General features: G+C 42.6%; 1 protein-coding gene across 8 annotated transcripts in view; it reads right to left on the bottom strand.

The window, feature by feature from the left end:
* ATP2B3 (ATPase plasma membrane Ca2+ transporting 3) overlaps nt 1-24,776 on the bottom strand; it is a 219,880-nt gene that overhangs the window by 148,565 nt on the left and 46,539 nt on the right. For 7 of the 8 annotated variants that reach the window (XM_075184951.1, XM_075184955.1, XM_075184952.1 and 4 more), the window contains 2 exons: nt 9,016-9,235; nt 3,270-3,610 (listed from right to left, as the gene is read on the bottom strand). In XM_075184951.1, the coding sequence (XP_075041052.1) occupies nt 3,270-3,471 (202 nt within the window). In that variant the 5' untranslated portion in view covers nt 3,472-3,610; nt 9,016-9,235. Of the gene's footprint in view, nt 1-3,269; nt 3,611-9,015; nt 9,236-24,776 lie in introns of those variants that run through there. The other variant, XM_075184958.1, reaches the window with a different exon arrangement.

Here is a 24,776-nt window from a genome sequence, read left to right as displayed (position 1 = left end):
TAACAAATGACTGGGCAATTGACACCCTCACAGAATGATTAAAAAAATGATATTTTAGTTATTTCAGTAATGTCATTTTTTTTGCCACTTAAATTAATACTCAAGGTTCTGAAAATCATCTTTGAAAACAGATTACCGATTATGAATCTCATTTCTGATCTTTCGGGTCATAACGCATTGAATGATCTCATTAAACATGATGCAAGTTACAATTGTAGTGTGTCTTAAGCAGCTCTGCTGTCTGTCCAGAGTAACTAACTACCTTTCATAATGTGTGCAATTATCATTTTAGACATTATAATCTTCGTTTCAAAGCTCAGAAAAAAAAATCTAATTTAACTGGCCCCTAACATATAAAACTGTCTTATTGGCAAAGTTAGACAAAAAAAAAGGTATTGATTTATATCCACAGTTGTTCTGAATGACTTCCCTATTTCTAAAGCTGGCTTATTCCAAGCAGTATCCATCACAATGTGTTTCTTTTCCTCCGTGATTAAATGCGCTCCTCTCCACAACGGAGAAGAGAAGCTTCTCCTAGTACAAATGTTGTTTGTGTGCAGAGGGCATAACCAATTATAGGTGAAAGTGGGACTACACTATCTGCAGAATGAAAGTGAGATGCTCTATTCTCTCTACCGCTTTCATTCCCTTCGACTAGGGGGAAAATCAATTGCTGGCGTTGTGGCGAGCAGACATCATTGCCATGTCCGGCAGCGCCCGTTGTCGGCAATTATGGTAGGAATCTCCAATCATTTTTCTGCGCACCTCTATGAGGTGCGAGAAAAAACGAGCTGAGATTCCTGCCATAATATCGGACATTCCGGAGACACCTTGGGCCTGATTCATTAAGGATCTTAACTTGAGAAACTTCTTATTTCAGTCTCCTGGACAAAACCATGTTACAATGCAAGGGGTGCAAATTAGTATTCTGTTTTTGCACATAAGTTAAATACTGTCAGTTTTTTCATGTAGCACACAAATACTTGATAGCATATTTGTACACTGAAATTTAAAGTTGATATTTGTGTGCTACATGAAAAAACAGACAGTATTTAACTTATGTGCAAAACAGAACTAATTTGCACCCCTTGCATTGTAACATGGTTTTGTCCAGGAGACTGAATTAAGAAGTTTCTCAAGTAAAAACCTTTAATGAATCAGGCCCCTTGTGCCAAATTGATTCTCCCCCTTAGAACACTAATACTAATGCATACTTGCCAACCCTTTTAAAGTTCTTTCCGGGAGATCCTAGGCAGGGGGCGTGGTTGGACGGTGGGAGAGGCGGCAAGATGCCGTTTGCGGGATATTTGCCTGCTCTCCCAGGAGTCCGGGAGACCTGCCCGAATTTCGGGAGTCTCCCGGACATTCCGGGAGAGTTGGCAAGTATGTACTTAATGAGATCAGAGACTTTACATTGATCACTGATGCAGGCCTGACTGGGGACACCTGTTATTGGCTTGTCTACTTTTATGCTAATATATTGAAGAATAATTCAGTGCATTAGCACGACAGTACATAAGCCAATAGCATCGGGGTATGGAGTATGCTCCTATGCTGTTATAGAGGACAGCTTTTCCTTGCTTTCTGGTGTAGGTAAGAAAACGTAGTGATAAAGTCTATGATATAGTGCAGTGCACAGATTACCTGTTGCTCAGTACCAACCATAAATATTATACTGTAAGTGAGAGACAACTTCATTAAGGCACCAGTTTCATGATACTTTAGGGACCTGTTGACATTAAAGACAACTCCAGTTTCACGTTTAATGTTACTCAAGCTCCTATCAGTTCTGCTTGTCTTATTTTATCATTGAATTATACAGACAGCGTACATCCCTTGATGACAGTCCCTAGGGACTGAAATGTCTCTTTTCTCTGTGTAAGTCATTTATTACACAAATTTATATTGGTGTTCTAGCTGAGAATGTGTTCTCTTTGCTAATAAACCTGCTTTGTTTATGAGTCTTCTGCGGTAGTTCTTGTCTCCCCGAGGGCTGGATATATAGATGCCGCATGAAATGCTACAAGGGGGGATACCATAATCACTAGTATGTGACCCCAATATTGCATGAGATAACTGGGGTGTGTGGAATGCTGCACCCAGTAAGGCTGCCTACACCACTCTCATGCAATGCTGACAAATGGGGGTTATATTTACTAAACTGCGGGTTTGATAAAGTGGAGATGTTGCCTATAGCAACCAATCAGATTCTAGTGCTCATTTATTTAGTACACTCTACAAAATGACAGCTAGAATCTGATTGGTTGCTATAGGCAACATCTACACCTTTTTCAAACCAGCGGTTTAGTAAATATACCCCATGGTGTCAAAACTGGCTGTTTAGTGGTAATAGTCCAGTTTTTGACAGGAAAGTGACGGTTTAGGGAGACCAGAAAGGGGTGTTACCGATAATATCAGGGTCATGGATTGGTGGATCAGGGGGGAGCTTATTGTATCTGGATTTTATGGGGCAGATTCAATTCGGCCACTTTAATCTAGGATTAACGCGGCGTTAGTAGTATTACCTTTAATACAGTAATTTAACCCAGATTTTTATTCGCAGCCCCGACAGGCGCGAGCAAAAATCACGTTTAAATTACTATACTAACGGTAATAGTGCGCAGGCCGCATTATTCCTAGAATAACGCGGTCGAATTGAATTGGCCCCTATGTGTTGATATGTTTGTTCGTTAATGCCCGAGTAGACCTGTGTTCTTTACCTGGCGGTATTAAGGGGGAACATTGTAAGTAAACACTGCTTGTATATTTCCACTTATATTAACCACATGATGATCACACAACATATTAAAACGGTACAGTCGTGACTGATTAACCCTGCAGTAAAGTTTTAGAAAGGTAGCCAGAATATGGCGTCAGTTCTCCTGGGATCGTTGGCACCATTAAACTGGCTGGCATCGGGAGCTGGGGTAGCCAGAGAAGGAGATAGGAACTGTTTCATTGACTCCTGGAACTCTAATCGCTTCTGACGTGCTGCTTCCTCATCTATAAATCTTGTGCTCTCGCTGCAGTGATGTCCCTGAGTAGCACAAGAAGGACCTGTAACAGGTTTCTACTGCCTGCTATCTCTTTTAGATCCCAGTACATTGAATGTCAACATTTGACACCTGCCTTGATATCCTAGGTGCTGTATATATCTTTTCGATACATTTATTCTACACACCAGTCTTGACCGTCATTAGATACTCCAGACTGGACACTCCCAACAGTTGGAATTTTGCATTAGGGTAGTCATGACATAAAGACATTACCTTCAGTGGGGGAAGTCTTCAGTCTCCTACACAGGCCATGGACATCACTGTAACTATCTTGTATTTTTTGAATGGCCTCAGCTCCTCGCAACTCCATAAGAGAGCGCAGCTCCTGCAAAGTGCAGCCAAAACCTCCGGCATGGTTCTGCTCTCTCCGCTGGTTCTTTGGGTAAAAATCCACTGAGCTGTTCAAATCTCCCATCCTGATTAACTGGTGTTATTTCCTGGCCCGGGGAACGTAGGTATCGGTGTGAGTGTGAGTGTGTGTGTGTATTCTGTTTTCCCAAACTGGCAGCCGCAGTGTTCGGACTTGGTATCAGTGGGCGTGTCGGATGATGGGCCTGTAGAAACAAACACAATCGAGGATTACATACACTTAAATGGCCAGTAAACATTATACATAACAACTATTCATGTTATACCTCCTTCCTTGTTTATCTCACTTTACTTCCCCTTTGTTCTAAAACTACCACATTTGGCCAAAACTGCCCCTGCCCTATCACTGGTAGCATATATATGTACATATATATATATACACAAGTTAACCCGTGCATGATACTCATGCATTCTAGTCAAATCAAGCTACTTAAGGTGTTAAAAAGGTTCTTGTCATCTTCATCGCCACACACACACGCCGCTAGGCTTTTATATATTAGATAATGCTAAGAATTTAGTAGGTCAGTGTAGTATATAACTCCGCCCAGCAGGTGGCGCTGCAGCTTGAGCACTCTGTCACCCGGTAGTTTTTTACACACACTAACACACGCCGCTAGGCTTTTATATATTAGATTAAGATGAGCCAACTGAATGTAGTATAAAATGAGTGGAATGAAAGAACTCTCGTTACCATAGAAACCAATAGTCTGACAAAAACCACAGAAAAAGAGGGAAAGTATAACAATGATTTATCTTTAATGGTTCAGCAATGGGACTCATGCAGTTTTACATGGCCCACATGCACAGCATATCGAAATTAGAGGAGAAAGTCTGCATATGTATAGTGCACCTTCTCTGCTCCATGTTAAATAATGACCAAAAAAAGTTTCATTATTCTGCTGTAATACATCTATCATTAGTTATATTTTTTTATTATTAATTTGATGGTAGATCTCTTTCTTTAAAGATAAAATATAAATAATCTGTGGAAGTTGAAAAGTTTCTGTAGTTAGTCTGCCATCAGGATAATTTAAGGTCACATTCTAAATAACATTTAGAATGTCACATTCTAAATAAAGACACCTATTCTGATACCCATAGAAAGGTAAAAGTGCAATTCATCGGCAGAACTACAGAACCGTAGCAGCGGAGACATCATGGAGGTCCTTACTTTGAGTTGGCTTGCTGCAGAGGCACAGGGAGGAAGGGTGGGGGTGGAGAGAAGCACAGAAAATTGTATGCAGATTAGCTCACCTTTGACACCTAGCCACCAGACAAGGTCAACATTGCCTACTAGCCATTAGATTGGGTCCAGCACCACCCACTAGTCACCCAATAAGACCCAGCCTTACGCCACCAGTTTGAGCACAGCCTTGCCCACATGCCACAAAATTGGGCTCAGATTTGCCCATTAGCCACCAGATTGGATTTAGCTCTGCACATTAGCCACCAGATTCAGGTCAGTTTTGTCCACTAGGTATTAGAATGTGCTATGTTTTTCATACTATACTGGCCACAATAATTGGCATTATATACTACTCCCCAGAATAAGTGTAGCAAAGCACACAGGTGGGGATCTAGAAAAATGCATAGGGGTAGACTCAAATTCGGCACCAAGGCCACAAGTCTTTATATTTTTAATTGGTTTCCCATTTAATTGATGCTAAAGAGTTCGGTAGGGCACCCTTGTCTCGAAGCCTCACTGCTACCAGAGAATAATTATTGAATTGCACCTTTTTTAAGAGTCCCCCACTGAACTACTTTGTAGCAGGAGCACTTGGTGAAGGCAAGAAATCCTGAATTGGAAACCCCCCTAACCCATACTTGCCAACTCTCCCGGAATATCCGGGAGACTCCCGAAATCTGGGTCAGTCTCCCGGACTCCCGGGAGAGAGAGCAATTCTCCCGATTCCCGACCGGCTGTGGAAAAGTAAATGGAGGGGGTGGGGCTTATTGGCGTCATGGACGCGTCATTGTGTCCCCACCCCCTAGTTTTATTGGTCGAAAAGGGTGGTGACAGCATTGGGGGCGTCACTAACGGCCCAATTCCTCAAGATCCGCCCCCACACATCCAGACCTCCTGGGACACAAGCTGCCAATGTTGGCAACTATGCCCTAACCTATATATTTAGACTGCTTTATAAATGTTTAGGCTACCTGTAATTCAGCCCTGACAGCTACTACTATCTCAACAGCTGGAATACCACCAGTTGTATATCTCTATTTTTCACCAGTCACCAATTGGAGTTCTGTATAAGGCCAGAGAACAGGAGAACTATTTAATTGCATTTCTGCAAAGCTACAGAATAGCTGACTGTTTTCCCCAAGCAGAATACAGATCGGAGAAGCAATTGCCTTGTGATCTGTGATAAGCAAGCCGGTGAGAACCGTAAACAGCAAGCACTTTTCTAGGATTTCCTACCAGCAAAGTTAATTGTCAATGATAATTACCCTTTAACTTAATCACTGTCTGTCTATACTTTTCCAAAAATAAACAAATACAGATCAGTTTTGCTAAATTGAGTCGCGATGTTTGCATCCTATTATAATTATCCATCTCTTGTCTTAAAGAGACGTTACAACACGTTAGTACATGCTTGCCTACTCTCCCAGAATGCCCCGATCACGTTGGAGGCGGGAGCTTGATGATGAAATTAGCGTCATCAGGCCCCGCCCCCAAGCATTAAATAGCTTGGGGCAAGGTCACTGTGACACACCCCCTCCCCTAGTATACATTGCTATAAAGCATTACTTATATTAAATCATGCTTTGTGGAGCTAGGCTTTATTTAGTAATTATTGCTTTATAAATCATTCTGTAACAGCAGAGAATATTTATCTTGTCCAACCAAGTAAGCAACACTGCTACACTCACTTTGTATATTAATGAATGCAAATATTATTATAAGTGTTTATATAGCGCCAATCATATTACCCAGCGTTGTACAGAGGGCATGTAACCATTCACATGAGCCCCGACCCATTGGTGCTTACAGTCTAAATTCCCTACCATACACACGGTCCATTTTGTTACAAGCCAATTAACGTACCAGTATGTTTTTGGAGTGTGGGAGGAAACCCACGCAAACACAGGGAGAACATACAAACTCCTAAACAGATAGGTTCTAGTACACATGAGCCCAGCACTGTAAGGCAGCAGTGCTAACCACTGTGCCACAGTGATGCCCACATATACACAGGGCTGTCAGGGCGGTATTTAGAGTTGACATGTTATAGGCATTGTGAGAAAAAAATAAGCATAAAAATAAGCATATATATCGCCTCCTGACAAATGCTACCCTAGGCATATGTCTAGTTGGCCCACATCAGAATTAGGTGACTAAATCCCCTCAATCGCTGGTAAGCTACAGGCTGCCTTCGCCCATCTGTATGGACACACTTAATAGGTCCAAATGGGACACTTAACAGAATCACAGAGATAATAAATAAATAAGCTGCAATGATCTAAATGTAATGTCTTAATATAAAGGAAAGGGCAGCACGGTGGCTTAGTGGTTAGCAGGGTGGCTCAGTGGTTAGCACATCTGCCTCTCAGCACTGGGGTCACGAGCTCGATTCCCAATCTGTGTGGAGTTGGTATGTTCTCCCCGTGTTTACATCAGAACACATAGAGCTTTTATTTGATCATTAAATACAATAGTAGCTATTCTCAGTATAATCATTTATATAAATATTATTTCTATATAAATATAGATAGATGTTTTTTTTAATATTAATTACATAAATAGAGATGCTTTCAATGTGTATTGAACATACAATTGTTTATATAGTTTATCTTAGTTGCATACGACCGTTCTGTGACAGCTAGTTGCATGCATACATGTAGCTTTTAAATCAAAGACTATGCCGTGACTGTAATCACTATCAGTCATCAGTTACATCTGCCCTGTAGTGGGTGCAGATGATACGGCTGAAAGTAGACGTAATTGTGTGAAACTGAGGACATGAAGGGGCTGCATCTGTGCAGGGACATCCGTACTGTACATGGCCGACCTTAGTCCTCCCCTTCCCGTTCCCGTTCTGCCTCTCAAGCCGTAGGGAGTTCTAAGTGACATTTGTGAATTGAGTTCATTGCCATAATGTCTGTTTCTGGCACGTGCGGAGCTATTTCCCACAAGAAACGCCATGCAAACAGACTTACGTTCGAACATGAATCAGGCTCTAGGGGGTAAATGAATCAAGCTGAGAGTTTTCCGGCGGGTTTGAAAAACCAATCAGATTCTAGCTATCAATTATTTAGTACATTCTAAAAAATGATAGCTAGAATCTGATTGGTTGCTATAGGCAACATCTCCACTTTTCAAATCCGCCAGAAAACTCTCAGCTTGATACATTTACCCCCAGGTGTCTAAGATTGATAAACAGAGGCAGAGGAGTTTTTCAGCAAGGTGGGTATAAATTCTATTTCATAGATCTGCCAGATGTGTTGGATAGCCACGGAGAGGGTGGGGGGTGGCGTGGTTCTTTCCATAAGTCAGCAATGTGGCAGGAGTTTGTACTGAAAATGTATTCAATGGTTTATGCATCTCCGGTATAGGGAGGGGAAGCAACCTGTATTTTGGGACAAATAACAAGAAGTAATATTTAGAATCAAACTTTTAGCCCCTTCCTAGAAGCTTTGCATTCCAGGGCAATCCCATCAGATGTGCAAAAAGGACCTTTTATTGGTGACGTCATCTCCAATATAATTCAGATATGTTAGGAACATGCTGTGTACTCTTATAGGGACATAGTACCAGTTTATATGCATTTTCATTTTACAGACATGTATTAAGGATTTCACCACTCCTGACCACATGTCAGAGCAAGTCTCCAAGACATCATCAAAATCTGACTCCCACATTGTATAGATTTGTCATAAGGCCCTTGGAGGAATCGTTACTGAGGCAGCAGCGTAGTGCAGAGGCAGTACGTGACAGATTGGAAGAAATGTCTCACTTGTGGGAACCATACCATAGAGAAGCCGTAAGACGAATGGAAGGAGGATTCCCAATTTAGTCATTCAAAGATGCATTATTTGCCTTCGACCACCTTCAGAATGCACAGGGAGAGAATTCCCGGGGGAGAAGCCGAGTTACTCCAGAATAAAAAGGGAAGGAGCCGAGGCATAAAGCTTATCTCATATAACCAAACACAAATTAATTACAGTATTGGGATTGTCTAAGGCAGGTGTTTGTGTAGGGTGCAACTAGAGGAAAGACCAGGGAGGAGTTGTGGAGTGAGTGGCTGCCTCTATATACACCCAAACTCTAGATCCAGGGGTAGAATGCCACTGTAAACTCTGGGACAGCTGAGCACAATACTAAAATTTACTAAAATTAGGAACAACCACCCCCGGGGATCTTGTTGGTCGTTGGATGATATGTGATGCACTCTGGGTCATTTCCTAGATAAAATGGGCAAAGATTTTGGTAAAAAGGGAAAAAGTCTTAGGGGCAATTTAGTTTAGATTCATTTTGATTGGGACTATTGAATCCACCAGTGATGCCCAGAGCCCAGCTGAGCCCCAGTACAGCCCAATCACATGTTAGATTTACTGGTGGGCAGCGCATACACCGCAGGAGACTTACCTTTTTAGGATCTTGTTGTAGGCGGTGTCATAACACAACGTTCACTGGGGATTTCATTCATGAATGCAGCCACATCTAACAGTCACAGGCACCACTGCGAGTCCCAGCTGAGCGAGGGGGCCAATCCATGGACGTTGTTGTTTCCAGTTTCAGTTGCAAACTGCTGTTGTGACCCAGTCAGGGGCAAGCACACCTTGTATCTCCGCTGCACTGAGGAAACCTGTATTAAAGAGCATAATTTCAGTTAACTACAATGATCAATGGTAGTGCTGCAGCTTCTGCACCTTTACAGCCTAGGTTATAAGAAAGAGAACCTTTACACATTACAGCATATAGCGGTGTAACTTCTCCACTACACTACTCTACAGACACTACACTGTTACTACACTGCCACTCTACAGACACTACACTTACACTACATTGCCACTCTACAGACACTACACTAAACTCTACGGACGCTACACTGCCACTAAACAGACACTACACTGCCAATACATTGCCAGTATACAGCCACTATACTGGCACTACAAACACCACTGCACTCTACAGACACTACACTGCCACTCTACAGACACTATACTGCCACTCTACATACACTACCACTGCACTGCCACACTACACTACCACTACACTGCTACTCTATGAACCCTACACTGCCACTAAACAGACACTACACTGCCACTACACTTCCACTCTACATACACTACACTGCCACTACACAGACACTCTAAGGACACTACACTGCCACTACACAGACACTCTACAGCCACTACACAGACACTACACTGTCACTACACAGATACTCTACAGCCACTACACTGCCACTCTACATACACTACACTGACACTCTACAGCCACTACACTGCCACTACACTGCAACTACACTGCCACTACACTGCCACTCTACAGACACTATACTGCCACTCTACAGACACTATACTGCCACTACACTGCCACTCTACAGACACTATACTGCCACTACACTGCTACTCTACGGACACTATACTGCCACTCTACATACACTACACTACCACTGCACTGCCACACTACAGACACTACACTGCTACTCTACGGACCCTACACTGCCACTAAACAGACACTACACTGCCACTACACTTCCACTCTACATACACTACCACTACACAGACACTCTAAGTACACTACACTGCCACTCTACATACACTACACTGTCACTACACAGACACTCTACATACACTACACTGCCACTACACAGACACTACACTGTCACTACACAGACACTATACTGTCCCTGCACTGCCACTCTACGGACACTACACTGCCACTCTTCAGACACTACACTGCCATTACGCTGCCACTACATTACCAGTATACAGCCACTATACTGTCACTACACTACCACTGCCACACTACAGACAATACACTGCCACTACATTACCAGTATACAGCCACTATACTGGCACTACACTGACACTACACTGGCATTACACTGGCACTACACTGCCACTCTATGGGCACTACACTGCCACTACCCTGAGATTTTCCTGCACAATTAAGATATATATCCCAATTGTAAAGTGCTACAGAATTTGCTGCCACTGTATAAATAAACGTTGATGATGATAATGATGATGATATATAAGCAGCAGTGTTCAGTGACAAAAATATATTGATCCTGCATCAAACAAAATCTATGAGTGGAAGGTTCTAACTAATTTGGAGGAATGTGTAAAATTTGATTGTAGAGGTTTTACATCATTTGTGAACTCAAAGGCAGGGCCTGATCAACCAATAGGCTGATCAGGCTGCAGTCTAGGGTGCTGGGACCAAGGGGGGTGCACAGCGCCGGCAGTGTTGCAAGGGGGCAGACAGTGTGTGCTGCAAGTGGGGGACAGTGTGTGCTGCAAGGGGGAACAGTGTGTACTGCAGGGGGGACAGTGTATGCTGCAAGGGGGCAGAAAGTGTGTGCTTCACGGGGTGGAACAGTGTGTGCTGCAAGGGGGGACAGTGTGTACTGTAAGGGGGGGACAGTGTGTGCTGCAAGGGTGGGGACAATGTGTGCTGCAAGGGGGGGACAGTGTGTGCTTCAAGGGGGGGACAGTGTGTACTGTAAGGGGGGGACAGTGTGTGCTGCAAATGGGGGGGCAGCGTGTGCTGCAAGGGGGGACAGTGTGTACTGTAAGGGGGGGACAGTGTGTGCTGCAAGGGTGGGGACAATGTGTGCTGCAAGGGGGGGACAGTGTGTGCTTCAAGGGGGGGACAGTGTGTACTGTAAGGGGGGGACAGTGTGTGCTGCAAATGGGGGGGCAGCGTGTGCTGCAAGGGGGGACAGTGTGTACTGTAAGGGGGGACAGTGTGTGCTGCAAGGGTGGGGACAATGTGTGCTGCAAGGGGGGACAGTGTGTACTGCAATGGGGGGATAGTGTGTGCTGCAAGGGGGGGAAAAAGTGTGCTGCAAGGGGACAGACAGTGTGTGCTGCCAGGGTGGGGGGACAGAGTGTACTGCAAAGGGGAACAGTGGTGTATTCAAGGGGCAGTGTGCTAAGGGGCACAGTTAACTAATGGCTGGTCATGAATTGGCCACTGGGGGTTAAGAGACATCCTTTACACTAATGTTATAAATTGGCAAGTGGAAGGTGTGTGTGTGTGTGTGTGTGTGTGTGTGGGTGTGTGTGTGTGTGTGTGTGTGTGTGTGTGCGTGTGAGGATTTGAACTCCCCTACTCTTAAATACTGCACCCTGTTCACAGCGGAGCAAATTCATCAGTCCCATCCACACGAAACTGTTGATATGTGATACAAGCCATACATGCCAAACATGCCACGATTCTGCCCGAGAGACAGGATTAGAGTCTAATCTGAGGACTTCGCCATTTTGGGCTACATTATCATTATCATCACCATTTATTCATATAGCGCCACCAATTCCACAGCGCTGTACAGAGGAAATGTGTCATTCAAACCAGTGCCTGCCCCATTGGAGCTCACAGTCTAAATTCCCTAACTCGTACAAAGACAGACACACACACACACACACACACACACACACACACACACACAGACTAGGGTCAATTTGTTAGCAGCCAATTAACCTACCAGTATGTTTTTGGAGTGTGGGAGGAAACCGGAGCACCCGGAGGAAACTCATGCAAACACAGAGAGAACATACAAACCCAAAAGATATAAGGCCATGGTCGAGAATCCACATCATGACCCCAGTGCTGTGAGGCAGAAATGTAAACTATCCTTCAATTAATTAATTAATTAACATTACCCAATATCATGGTGAAAACGCATGGTATGTGGCCAAGGGTGATACCTACTGCTTAGTGAATCTGAACTTCAGTATTTGACTTGAGATTATTGGTACAATTTTTGAAAATTACCTAAATAGTATCATTCCAATATTTTGCTGCCAGCGCTCACAACTTAGCTTTACTTGGAAATAGACCCGGGTGACTTTGATATACGACACCATTGTAAATTCCCCTTCTTTAGAAAAAGATTTCTTACCATGAGTTAACTTTTTAATCAAAAATATATGGCTACTGTTGTACAATAACACCAATGACTCAAGATGACTCATGAGTAGTGTTTAGCTCACAATATTCATTTGCCTATTATAATAATTATTATTATTATTATTATTATTAAATATTATTATTATTGATATTCTTTTTTATACTATATGTATTTTTTTAATTTAAAAAAATAAAATTCAAAAAACATTTATAAAAACTTGGACTTCATGATTTATGCTATGTTTGTTTTTATTCATTTGATGATTTAACTCCACTTAGAGTATGTACCAAACAGAATTGGTAACTATATTTCACCAATTAAATTGAATTATTTAGCTTTATTGCTGCTCATTATTATTTCAAACCTCCCACTTATACATAATCTGGCGTACAGTACATTAGTAATTCAGTACCCACAGAACTTCTGGTACATTAAGCCTGCAATTCCCCAAGTACTTAATATTTACAAAAAAAATGGATGCATATTTAATCAAGGCTCTTTCTTTCTATATTTTTATTTATAGGCTAGGATAATGACAAAGTTATTTGCGCTTGAATATTTTTGTGATATTAATCTGACTTCATTATTTAGCATTAACTTGTATTAGTTTTCACTTAAAGTATATATATATATATACAGTGGGGTGGGGGCAGACATTTGGTGGGGTAAAGCAATGTTGATAAGTACAACCTACCTCAAACTATGACATCACTAAGACATAATGCACTTCACGATAGAATAGCTGTGTGAATACTACTGCTAGACAACTGCTTAGTTGGTGTATAGCACAGGTACCAAGTTATCCGATTTAGCTCGGGAGAGTCCCAAATCTTGGCGCTGTCCCTACAGCCTGGACGGTTGGATTTTGCATTGTATTGGATACCTCAGATGCTCTAGGCACGCCCGCGGGTGATGTGGTAAATGGCTCCATAGTGAAGCTGTTAAGTTACCATTGTGACTTAACCATCATGAGTGTCACAATTCTGATACGAGGGGTACAAACCAACGTTGGTGCAGCTCAAGTAGAGGTTGTGGAGTCTAACGTGCCCCCTAGTCTTCTCCAGAAACCCCCCAAGGAGGTACCCCTGCAAGGAGGTATGGGTTTTGCGCAGGTCGCGGTTCCTTACTGAGCCGTAGAGCGAGGTACAAGAAGTCAGTAGTCAGGTGAGCCAGTTCGGTAACGTGCTAGCAACGGAGGTACACAGGGAGGAATCCAATAGAATGGTCAGGCAAGCCGGGTCAATGGGAAACACTGAGGAGTAGGAGAATAGTCAGAACAAGCCAAGAAATACACAGGAATGCTGGAGCAGGAATGACCCAATACTCTGGCATCAGCATGGTGGCAGAGTCAGCTTTAAATAGTGCAGGGAGCCAATGAAAAGGTGGTGGCGGCGTGATGTCATCAGCCACCGCCGGGGATGCGCAACAGGGCCGGCGGAAGTATTACATCTGGTTGCCTGGCAACCAGACGCAGGGAGGGAAGTGACAGCTGGCCGTCCTGAAGGAGTAGAGGGATGGCGCCTGACAGTATACCCTCCTCTCCTCTCTGTCCGTGGTTTACGAAATTCTTTGAGTAACCGAGGGATGTGTAGATCCAATTTGTCCAGACTAGGACCTCTCCTCAGGACCGAAACCCCTCCAGTGAACCAAGAATTGCTGGCAACCATGCAGTGTGCGAGAATCCAAGATCCGACTAATCTCATACTCCTCACCAAAGGAAGACTGGATGGGTGCAGGGCTTGATGGAGGCTGGAAGAATTCATTGAGCACCAATGCTAGTAATAAAGAGACATGAAAAGTGTTGTGGCACTTGAGAGAAGGAGGTAATCTCAGCTTGTAACAGACAGGATTGATAACCTGTGAATTGGGGTAAGGTCCAATAAAAATAGATGCCAGCTTCATAGAGGGTACTTTGAGTTTCAGATTTCTGGTGGATAGCCACACCTGATCCCCTACAGAAAGCATGGGCATAGGTCTCCGGCGATGATCAGCAAATGTCTTATGATGTTGGGTGGCTTTAAGTAATTTTGCTCTCGTCTGAGACCAAATAAGCGAAAACTTGGGACAGAATCAGCAGCGGGAACAGAGGAACCTGAGGAAACAAAAGGAACCGGAAAAATAGCATGGGTCCCAAACACAATATAGAAGGGAGAAAATCCTGCAGACTCATGGACATGCTGGTTATGAGAAAATTCTGGAGGAGAAATCAAGGGCAAACATCTAAGAGGGCACTTGGGACCCCAGGCAGTGACCTGGCAATGACCCCAGTCAAATTGAGGGGAATGCATCCGAAGCCAGGGCAAACCAAATATAAGTGGATTAATGGACTTGGGCAGCACCAGAAACTGGATCGTCTCTCTATGTAAAGCTCCTACCGTCAGCCCAAAAGGTGAAGTAATGTAAGAGATGGAACCATTTCTGACAAGACTACCATCTACTGCCGTAAGAGAGAGCGTCTGAGGCAACGATTGCAGAGGAATCTGGAGCCAAGAAGAGAGAGCTGCCGAGATGAAGGTTCCGGAGGAGCCGCAATCCACAAAAGCCGTGGTAGGATGAGATCCTTTGGGGGTATCCAGATTGACAGCCATAAGAAGCTTGGAAGTCTCCTTGGAATAGGGAGCAGAATCTCCTAAGGCGGCCTCCCCTCTATCGTCTTAGAGGAGGAGTTTCCCGGTCTCTTAGGACATGCATTGAGAAGATGACCAGAGTCACCACAATAAAGACAGAGCCACTGCTTGAATTGCCAATCCCGTTCCTCAGGGGACAAACCGGAACGTTCAATTTGCATGGGTTCAACCAAGGGTGTTACCGGATTCTGGAACTGGGGTGCCAGCCGCGGAACAGGCAACCAGAAGTTGCCTGGCAAACAGAAGTTCCCCTGGCAGGGGAAGAGACAGGCGGCCGTCCCAAGGAGCAGATGGATGGCGCCTGACAATGAGGTGGCCATAGAAACATAGAATTTGACGGAAGATAACAACCAACTGACCCGTCTAGTCTGCTCATTTTTGAACATATGGTAACCTCAAACCCTATTTGATCCTTTATTCTTTGTAAGGATATCCTTATGTCTATCCCAAGTCTGTTTAAATTGCTCTTCTGTATTTGCCTCTATCACCTCTGATGGGAGACTATTCCACTTATCTACTACCCTTTCTGTGAATTTAGTTTTTTCCTCAAACTTCCTGAATGTTCCATGTCTCCACTTCTCACTCCCGCCTACAAGACTTCTCCCGTGCTGCTCCCCACTTATGGAATTCCCTACCACGCTCAATTAGACTTTCCCACAGCCTTCAAATCTTTACACGCTCTTTGAAAACCCATCTCTTTTTTAGAGGTCATCTGATCCCGATAACACTATTCACACTAATGCGCCCTCACAACTATCCTAATCTCTACTCTGAACCACATTTGCTCCTCTTGTTTCAGCTGTGCCCCCTTCCACTTAGAAAGTAGCTCTCTAATGAGCAGGGTCCTCCATACCCTTTATTTTCATGTCTGCATTTATTTTGTCTTCCTTGTATGTCCCTGTTTTATGTATGTCCTGTTTTCCCTACTGTACGGAGCGCTGTGGCACCTACGATAATAATAATAATAATAATAATAATAATAATTATTATTATGTCCCATTCTAATGGGAGTAGCTCATTGGGAGATTCTGATTGGAGGTTTCCTTTGCTAACAGAAATTATAGCATGCCTTGCCACAGTCCGAATTTTCGAGGAACATTCATGATTTTTAGAACACAAAAATGGTGTTATCTATGGTGATTGGAGTATCGCTTTGGTAAAACGAGATCACGGTTGGGTGACTCGATCTTTCTAATGTTGGGAGGTACTGTATGTTATAGTCAGAATATTAAACCAGATACAACTCCAAAACATTTATTAAAAATGAATTTAAAAATATTACAATTCTGTATAAACAATATAGCACTTCATTTATATAGTCAGTACAGTTAGTACAATGTAGAATGATGCGTCACCTGCATCAAAGATCCCGCATTTAATGGCGTTGCATTTTAGCTGCATCTTGCCATGCTCCTTCTGTATGAATTCTAATATCCGTATAATCTGCAGAAGGTGATCATTTATCTTATCTACAGCTATATAGACTTTACTTGAAAACCTACCTTCCCTTAGGTCTGCAAACTGTGAATTCACAATGGGTTGAATTCCAGAGTCACTGATTCCAAATGTAATAATGTCACCACAAAGATCATGTTACTGAGGTCTTGTCCTTTCTAGATCTATGCAATAAAATACAGAGGTCAGAGGAACGGCCTTTCCTGAGGAACATGTGGGTTGGGGAAACCGTAGCCTTCTGTTACCTAACCTCACAAGCGACAGCTAAGCAAGAAACCAGTTTTAGAGGACATGCCCTGTCAGAACAGATGTATGTAAGATGCGGAGTTAGGGTTCTTTGGGCCGTTAATACAAGGCCAACTTGGCAGGAGAGATGTAAACCGACATCGCCTGCACACTCCGACTCTCCATTATAAACATCAATGAATAATAACTTCCTGCCATTAGTCTTAATAATGTTACTCTCGTGTAATGTGCATTTCCACCCAGACAATGTCCATCAAAAAAAAAAAGCTTCTGTAACAAGAATGTTTGATGCACCTTGAGAAATGGCAGCAGAGTGGAGCTTATTAATATTTTAGTGGCACCATCACTGCAGCGTCTACGTTGGGGAAAACTGACTGTTTATAATCTACGCTGCCACCACCAAACACTTGCTTACTCCCAGCTCAGCATTCTCCAAAGAAACACATTTGTAGATCCAAGAAGCTCCAGCTGTCCAATCTCGCTATATTTCAGGCTGCGCGGCAGCAACAAGAGAAACGTCTGCAGACTCTCTGAAAAGGGCATTTAGTGTAACTACGTAACAATGAGCTCTATCGGGTTGCATTACCCAGTCAATTATTTTTTTAGGATTTTGTTGCAATAACCTCTCCCCACTCTCAAAAAAACCCATGAAGGTTATATTAACATATTATCCTACAGCAACTACCAAACCCCCAGAGGGTGTCCTTTAACATACCCAAATAGTTACATCATTGTAATAAAATTATAAGACTTGTGGGTCAATATGGTGTCATCTTTATTCTTATACATTTGGTCATAAATCAGGGATGGCATCTCTGGGAACTGTAAAGATCTGACCATTTTTGACACATTTTAGGAATTCAGAGATTATGGCTATGGACCTGTTTAATCGGTCCATTTGTTTTAATGTTTTATTTGTTAAAAACAAACATAGTCGGATTTTACAGGGCACAGGTTCAAAGACAGAGGAGGAAAAACGTAAAAAAATCGGTTTATAAGTACATAAATAAGTAGATAATATACTGAAATAATTTGCCTTTGACGCCAGATTAAATCCCAAAATATAGAAATGACAGAATTTCAAAGACAAAGAACTGGCTTCATAATAAAAAAACAAGTATTTATTAAAATGTAAATAAAATCAATAATTAATTAAGCTGAGATAGTGATTATAGGAGAACTGATGTAATACATTTAAAGTAACCGCTGTATATAGAAATATAAACTGATGCCCATCATCTCACATAATCAGGTGTGTGTTCAATCCTATACAGAACTAAAGGTCATTACAGTTTAAAATAATGTAAAATAATGAATAGTATATAGTATAGCACCATTTGATACATTGGATTTAGTAACAGAATTACCCTTTTCATCTCCTGGACTGACGCCTGTGCGTCTCTATAGGCCCAAACCGAGTGAATGGAGATTAACTGAATGAGTAGCTATAGAAACGTTCAAAAGCCAACTCACCTTCCAATATGGAAGTTGTCTCGTACTCCCAATGGAACAGCGAAATGGAGACAGTGTCTGGGTGATATATTTTCTCAATTAATAACGGACAAGTCCTATGCCGATGAGAGATGAATGACCTTCTTAAGCATCGGCGGTCAATGCAGAGTGTCTCAAAAAGCATAGATAGATCTTTGATATGAATAGTAGAGGTCGCTCACCAATCAGAGTTCTGGGAGTTTGTTAAAATCTGATTGGTGAATGACCAGTGCTATCTACCACCTACAGTCCTTAGAGCCACCTAGTGAGTACGAAGTGGTTTGTCAAAGAGACAGTAAGGGTCCACAGGAGATGTATGTAAACTGGAAGCCTACACTGTATCAAACAGAGATGGGGGGTGGGTAACATTGTATTACCACCAGAGATATGTGGTCTGCCTTGTTTTGCCACTATACAATTAGAGCAAGTATTGTATTGTCAACAGAGATTTGGTGGGGTCTACATTGAACAGCCACCAGGGATTTGGGTATCTGTGTTGCAAAGCCACCAGTGGGCTAAGTGGTATTCTTCCTATTTCCTATACACATATATGTATGGCCCAATATAGGGACTCACACTATTTAGAGTTAGGACCACCCTATTAGCAGAAGCGCCGTGGAGTGGCAAGTGGCTTTCCATACATTTGCAAATGTGTATAACTGAGACTTCCGCATTTTTATTTACAAGTAGAAATGGCGGCTCCTTTGGTGATAGCAGTGTGCTGGGGGATTTTTCTCTGTGTTTGTTCCTTTTAGGATAACCCCACTCTTTCAAGCACCTGCTCTGAACCTATAAATTGATTGAGCAACTTCCACTTCAGCACTGTATTACCAGCAAAGACCTGGGGGTAAATGTATCATAGTCCGGTTTTTGCATCCCGCGCGAGATCGGCGAGATGACAGCTAAAATTTAAAGCGGCGCTGCCTTGTAAAGGGAAACTTGCCTTTACAAGGCAGCGCCGCTTTAAATTTTAGCAGTCATCTCGCGCGGGATGCAAAAACCGGACTATGATACATTTACCCCCTGAAGTCTGTATTGTACAGCCACCAGTGGGCTAAGTGGTATTCTCCCCATAGATTTGTGGGGGTCTACATTGTATTACCAGCATATACCAGGGGGTAAATGCATCAAATAGAGATTTTTGCAAATCGTCGATATCCGGCAACTTTGCATGGTAAGTTTAAAACGACAATGGCTTTAAAGGTCACCGTATATCAGCGATTTGCAAAAATCACTATTTGATACATTTACCCCCTGGAGTCTGTATTGTACAGCCACCAGATGTTTGTGGGGAAGAGGGGTTGTGTACAGATTTGGGTGTTAGCAGTGGGGTCTACATTGTAAAGCCATCAAGATATTTTTTAGGGGGGGAATATAGACGCCAATGGATTGATCTCTGTCTGCCACTGACTTTAATACTCTTGTCAACAATACAAATCTTTATTTACTATTGGTTTTAATGTCAATGATCAAAAGTCTGCTGGTGTATTTAGGAAAAGTATTGGTCATACATGTCCAATGATGTTTTGACGGCATTATGCAGTGATGAGACAGTTGGGCAGAAATTAATATAGGCTTATATACTGTATGTTACAGATCAAATATCTGAATCTTTAAATATTACAGGCTTTTACCATTAAGAAATGAATATGATATCCCCAGTCTCATGGATTCTGAAGATATTTATCTATTGCCGGTTAAACATCTAATAATTATTTAGATATCTGAATTCAGGTATTCCGGTTATTGTAAGGCTTTAAATCAAATCTCTCTTGATTCGCTCATTTCTACACAAATACCTCTCCTTGTCTGCAGGATGGAAACACTACTTAATGTAATGCGTTTGAGGCCTCATGCACTTACAGGAAATAAATGAATAAATGACACAAAGTGAGTATGTGTTTAGAGCGTGCACTGTACAAAAGACAGGCTGATGGCAAAGTGTCTGTGTCTCCAGCTATTGACAATACAAAGGCGGGGGTGTTGAATAAGAGCAAATGACACAAACACAGGTCACTAAACACTACTAAATTGTCAAAAGACATCAGAATGAAGACCACACTTCTTACGTCCACCATGAATTGTATTTGATTGCTCTTAAGGTATTTAGAAGGTAAAATAAAATAAAATTCACAAACCACAAAATGCAGCAATGCTACATCATCTAGATGTGACACCAGAGCCGTAACTTAGAATTCTAGCGCCTGGGGCGAGAAAGACAAATGCCGCCCCACAAGTCCTCACTTGTAACCAAATTAACCTAAAATATTACAAAATTGCGCCCCCCTTCAGCGTTACGCCCTGGGCGGTCGCCCCTGTCGCACAGCCCTAGTTACTGCCCTGTGTGACACTACACTATTACTAGATTGAGGATCACACTGCCTAAAGCAAGATGCTGTACTGTTTCAGTCTACAACCAACCACCACATGGGCCAATACTACCATGGACAACCAAAATGGACAGCACTTGGGCCATATGGCATCAAAAGATGATGAACTTCAGTGTTCTCCCCAGCACCTGTGCTCCATCCGGCTGTTTTTACTTGCCACCCGGCTCTAGGAGCCCAAAAGGGTCCTAGTATAACACAATAAACCATTGTTTCTCCTATTAGAACAGACACTATTTGAGCAATGCAGCCAGCAGTGTGTGTTGGACCACCGACCACCAGTCTGACCAGTCCTGGCAGGTGTGGGCAATAACCTCCAACATTTTTCAATATTATACCAAAGTATTACATCAGCCCCCCACCTAGCTACTCCTTAATGCCACCCGGCTGGCAACATTTTCTGAAGAGAGCACTGGACTTACCCAGACATTAGATTGGTTCATTATCAGAAATCATCTTTGTGTTGGAGCCAAACATGGTGATATCAGACCAATCTGCTGATATCGCCAAAATTATCAACTTTGGTTTTTGCAGCATCACCCGCCATTAATATAGCATTACTATCCTGAGAAGCAGGGGTTAGGCAGCCACATTCTCTCTCTAAACCAGTGGATCTAGATATGAAAGTGTTAAAAGCTTTCTCTCAAGAGAACTCACCCTGAAAGGCTGCATTGAGGGACTCCTGCTCTGAACAAGCGTGCACAGATGTGTAGTTCATTTATTTCCCGATTCCTCAGCATTATCGCCCTATCTTATGCCCCACACACACACACTAATGCCTGACACCACCACACATCAGTTAGACAACTTGACAATATCTTAAAGGAAGACTTTTAAGCTAGAGCCAATAATAAAGGTGCTCACATAAAGGTGTTTTGTCATAGATTATACAAAAACACCTTTATTTCAAGGCTTCCAATACACAGGGCAATACAAGGCACACATTGCACAGGTTTATGGAGGTACAACTCACCCAGAGCAAACAGTTTCAATTATTATACCCAGATTTCTATTTGGCATTTGTGTACAGCCCACATGGGGTTACGTTTATTCCATAATGTGTCTAGAGCGCTAGAAGCAAGGCTTTGGGTTCACAGGGAGCTCTCATTGGCTGGTATTTAACCAATCCTGTACAAAGGACAGGTAGTAGGTTGAGCTGGGGTAAACGATGAGCTGTTCCTTTTGAACTTAAAGCAGCAATTCCAAGAAAACAAATAGGCGTGTTTTATTAAAAAAACATAAATGCACTGTAGCAAGCTATAAGAAGGATGTAGGTATTTACCATTTACCTTCATTTGTTTCTTCAGGCTTAATGATTTATAATGCTGCACAGTGTCATGGATTCCTAAGGCAACCACAGTTGCATTTTATAGTGGGCAGAGAAGCTTTGAAATGCCCCTGAGATAGGTGTACTGCTAAATCTTCCACTTCCTCCCCACTCTCTTCACATGAAAGCTGTGAGCCTGTATCTGTGTAACTGGCAGCCATATTTTGCAACCTCCTGACAGATTTTGAAAAGGAGACAATGAATTTGTAGAAGGACAGCTAAGAAAAATGTTGTCTGCCCATTCAACATACATATATGTCAACTACAGAGATTTTTAGATATAACAACACTTTTTACTAATGTTACTGATTGGAACCCCCATCCTTTTTGAAACAGGCTTTAAGTCTTGCTGCTACAATTGACTCCAAAGTTATTTCTTTACAACAAATTTTGCCAAATCAGCTCTCAGTGCATCATATATGAAAAACTGTGAATGTGATCTGAATCAGCTGATTTTCTAGAGGATTCTCATTGAGAGACTTGTTTTGTCAGGGGCAACAAAACCATCCATCCAAGTGGGACTGCTCAGGAGATAGGAAGGATGAGACACAATTCTTGCTATTCAACCAAACCTTGAAATGTTCTCTGTTGCTGCTTTATTAGAGACGGAGTTTGACTGACTGGCCTGAGTTGCTTTCAGAGACCACTGGAAAGAAGGAAATCTGGAGAGCGCTGCCCTGGCCATACATCCCACCATAAAGTTAAACAAAACTGTTAATCCATTCAATTGTAGATGGTGGGGATCTTCAATGATAAAGAGTGACACCCAATACCTTCCCTGGCCAAGTAGGGAGCCTTCAGCTGTTATCTGTCTTGTTTTCAATAAAGCTCTCAGCAATTGAACCTGTCATCTACATATAGAGGCGGCAGCCATTTTTTGGGCTGGACTAATATTCATGAGAATGCAGCCTATCAATTTGCTAGGAACCAGCACCTCTTATCAAATTGAATGGCTGCATACTAGTGCAGCTCACAATAGATGCCTCCATTATATCATACTTGCCGACTTTTGATATCTGTCCCCCTGGGAGGACAGCAGGCAGGAGGAGGCGTGGTGATGTCGTCACGTCACTATAGCTCCACCCCCTACAAGGAAATGACGAGATTCACAACATTGAATAGCGGGGGCGTGGCTTTATGACATCATTAAACCCCGCCTCTGCTATTCAATGCCATGAATTTGGGCATTTTACAGTGAATGCTGTCAGGATCTGGGACGCTGCCTACTCTTATGGGAGTCTGGGAGGACTCCCGAAAACTCCGGAAGAGTAGGCACCCTCTACTGAGCTCTTATGTCACATGAATATCTCAACAACAGAACTTCCAGCTACAGAAGACTTATCAAAATAGTGCTTGTAACTCACACTATTTCAATATATTTAAAGAGAGAACTAAAGTCTCCCAATTGAGGAAGACCAGTCAAAGGATAAGCAGTATGGACAGGTCTTCAAAACATGGGAAAGTCTTTAGAAATTAAAGACTGGGTGCAACTACAAGAGGTGGCCCAAACGAGGCACCAGAATAGTAGACTATATAGCGGATTCCCGCTGCTGGCAGCTCTTCCACCATGCTCCAATGTCAGGCAGTCCATAGCGCTGCGAAACTTACATAGCAGTAAACTGCTATGAGCATGCGATAGTCATGAACGATGACTCTGTGGCTGAATCATGTCCGTGGAGAGAGGAGGTGGGGGAGCAGAAGAAAGGGGAGGTAGGATGAGGGGAAGGAATGCTTGAATTTCAGTTGCTATGACGACAAGAAGTGGTTCTGCTGCAGTGACGATCTGCTGTTGTTTTTTTGTATACAGACGAATAGAAATTATTTTTTTTATCCCCCTGGTTGCAGTCTATTCCATTTAAACAGAAAGGAGAGTGCAAAACATGCAGACATTTATTTAGCAAATGAAGCCATGCAACCATCTCATTTAAATAAGCCTGTGCAGTGCTTTTAGTCTATGTCTGGTAAATAAGCTGGTATATTCAAAGTAGAGAGACTTAGAGGTTTACTAAACTGCGGGTTTGAAAATATGGAGATGTTGCCTATAGCAACCAATCAGATTCTAGCTTTCATTTATGTAGTACATTCCCCAAAATGGCAGCTAGAATCTGATTGGTTGCTATAGGCAAAATCTCCACTTTTTCAAACCCACAGTTTAACAAATACACCCCCTGGATTCTATTTATTTAAACCAAAAATTCCAGGAGTGTATCCCAACAACATAACACATGGGGATTTATTATGCATCCTTTACTACAGCTTGAAAAAAAAATGTTAACATAGGGATTACTGTTTTTCATAGTAAACACTGACACTTTTCCTGATAGACATAGAATGATAGTAAATACAAGCAGTTGCATTTCTGGTCCATTTGGAAAAGTGTCAGTGTGCACTAGCAATGCATTTACTATATGTATTGATCATCCCTTATTACAACAGCTGTGTAAGCTGCACTAATTTTAGTTCATCTGGAATGCTCACCCTGAGCACAGGAAGAGCGCCTGTGTATGACTCCTAGAATGGCTCAAGCGTGCCTGTGTATGACTCCTGGAATGGCTCAAGCGCGCCTGTATATTACTCCTGGAATGGCTCAAGTGCACCTGTGTATGAATCCTGGAATGGCTCAAGTACGCCTGTGTATGAATTCTGGAATGGCTCAAGCGCGCCTGTGTATGAATCCTCTAATGGCTCAAGCGCGCCTGTGTATGAATCCTCTAATGACTCACGCGTCT

Source organism: Mixophyes fleayi, chromosome 9 (assembly GCF_038048845.1).
Source record: "Mixophyes fleayi isolate aMixFle1 chromosome 9, aMixFle1.hap1, whole genome shotgun sequence".
Lineage (NCBI taxonomy): Eukaryota > Metazoa > Chordata > Amphibia > Anura > Limnodynastidae > Mixophyes > Mixophyes fleayi.
Note: the sequence above shows the minus strand (reverse complement) of the source record. Positions and strands in the feature narration are given on the sequence as shown.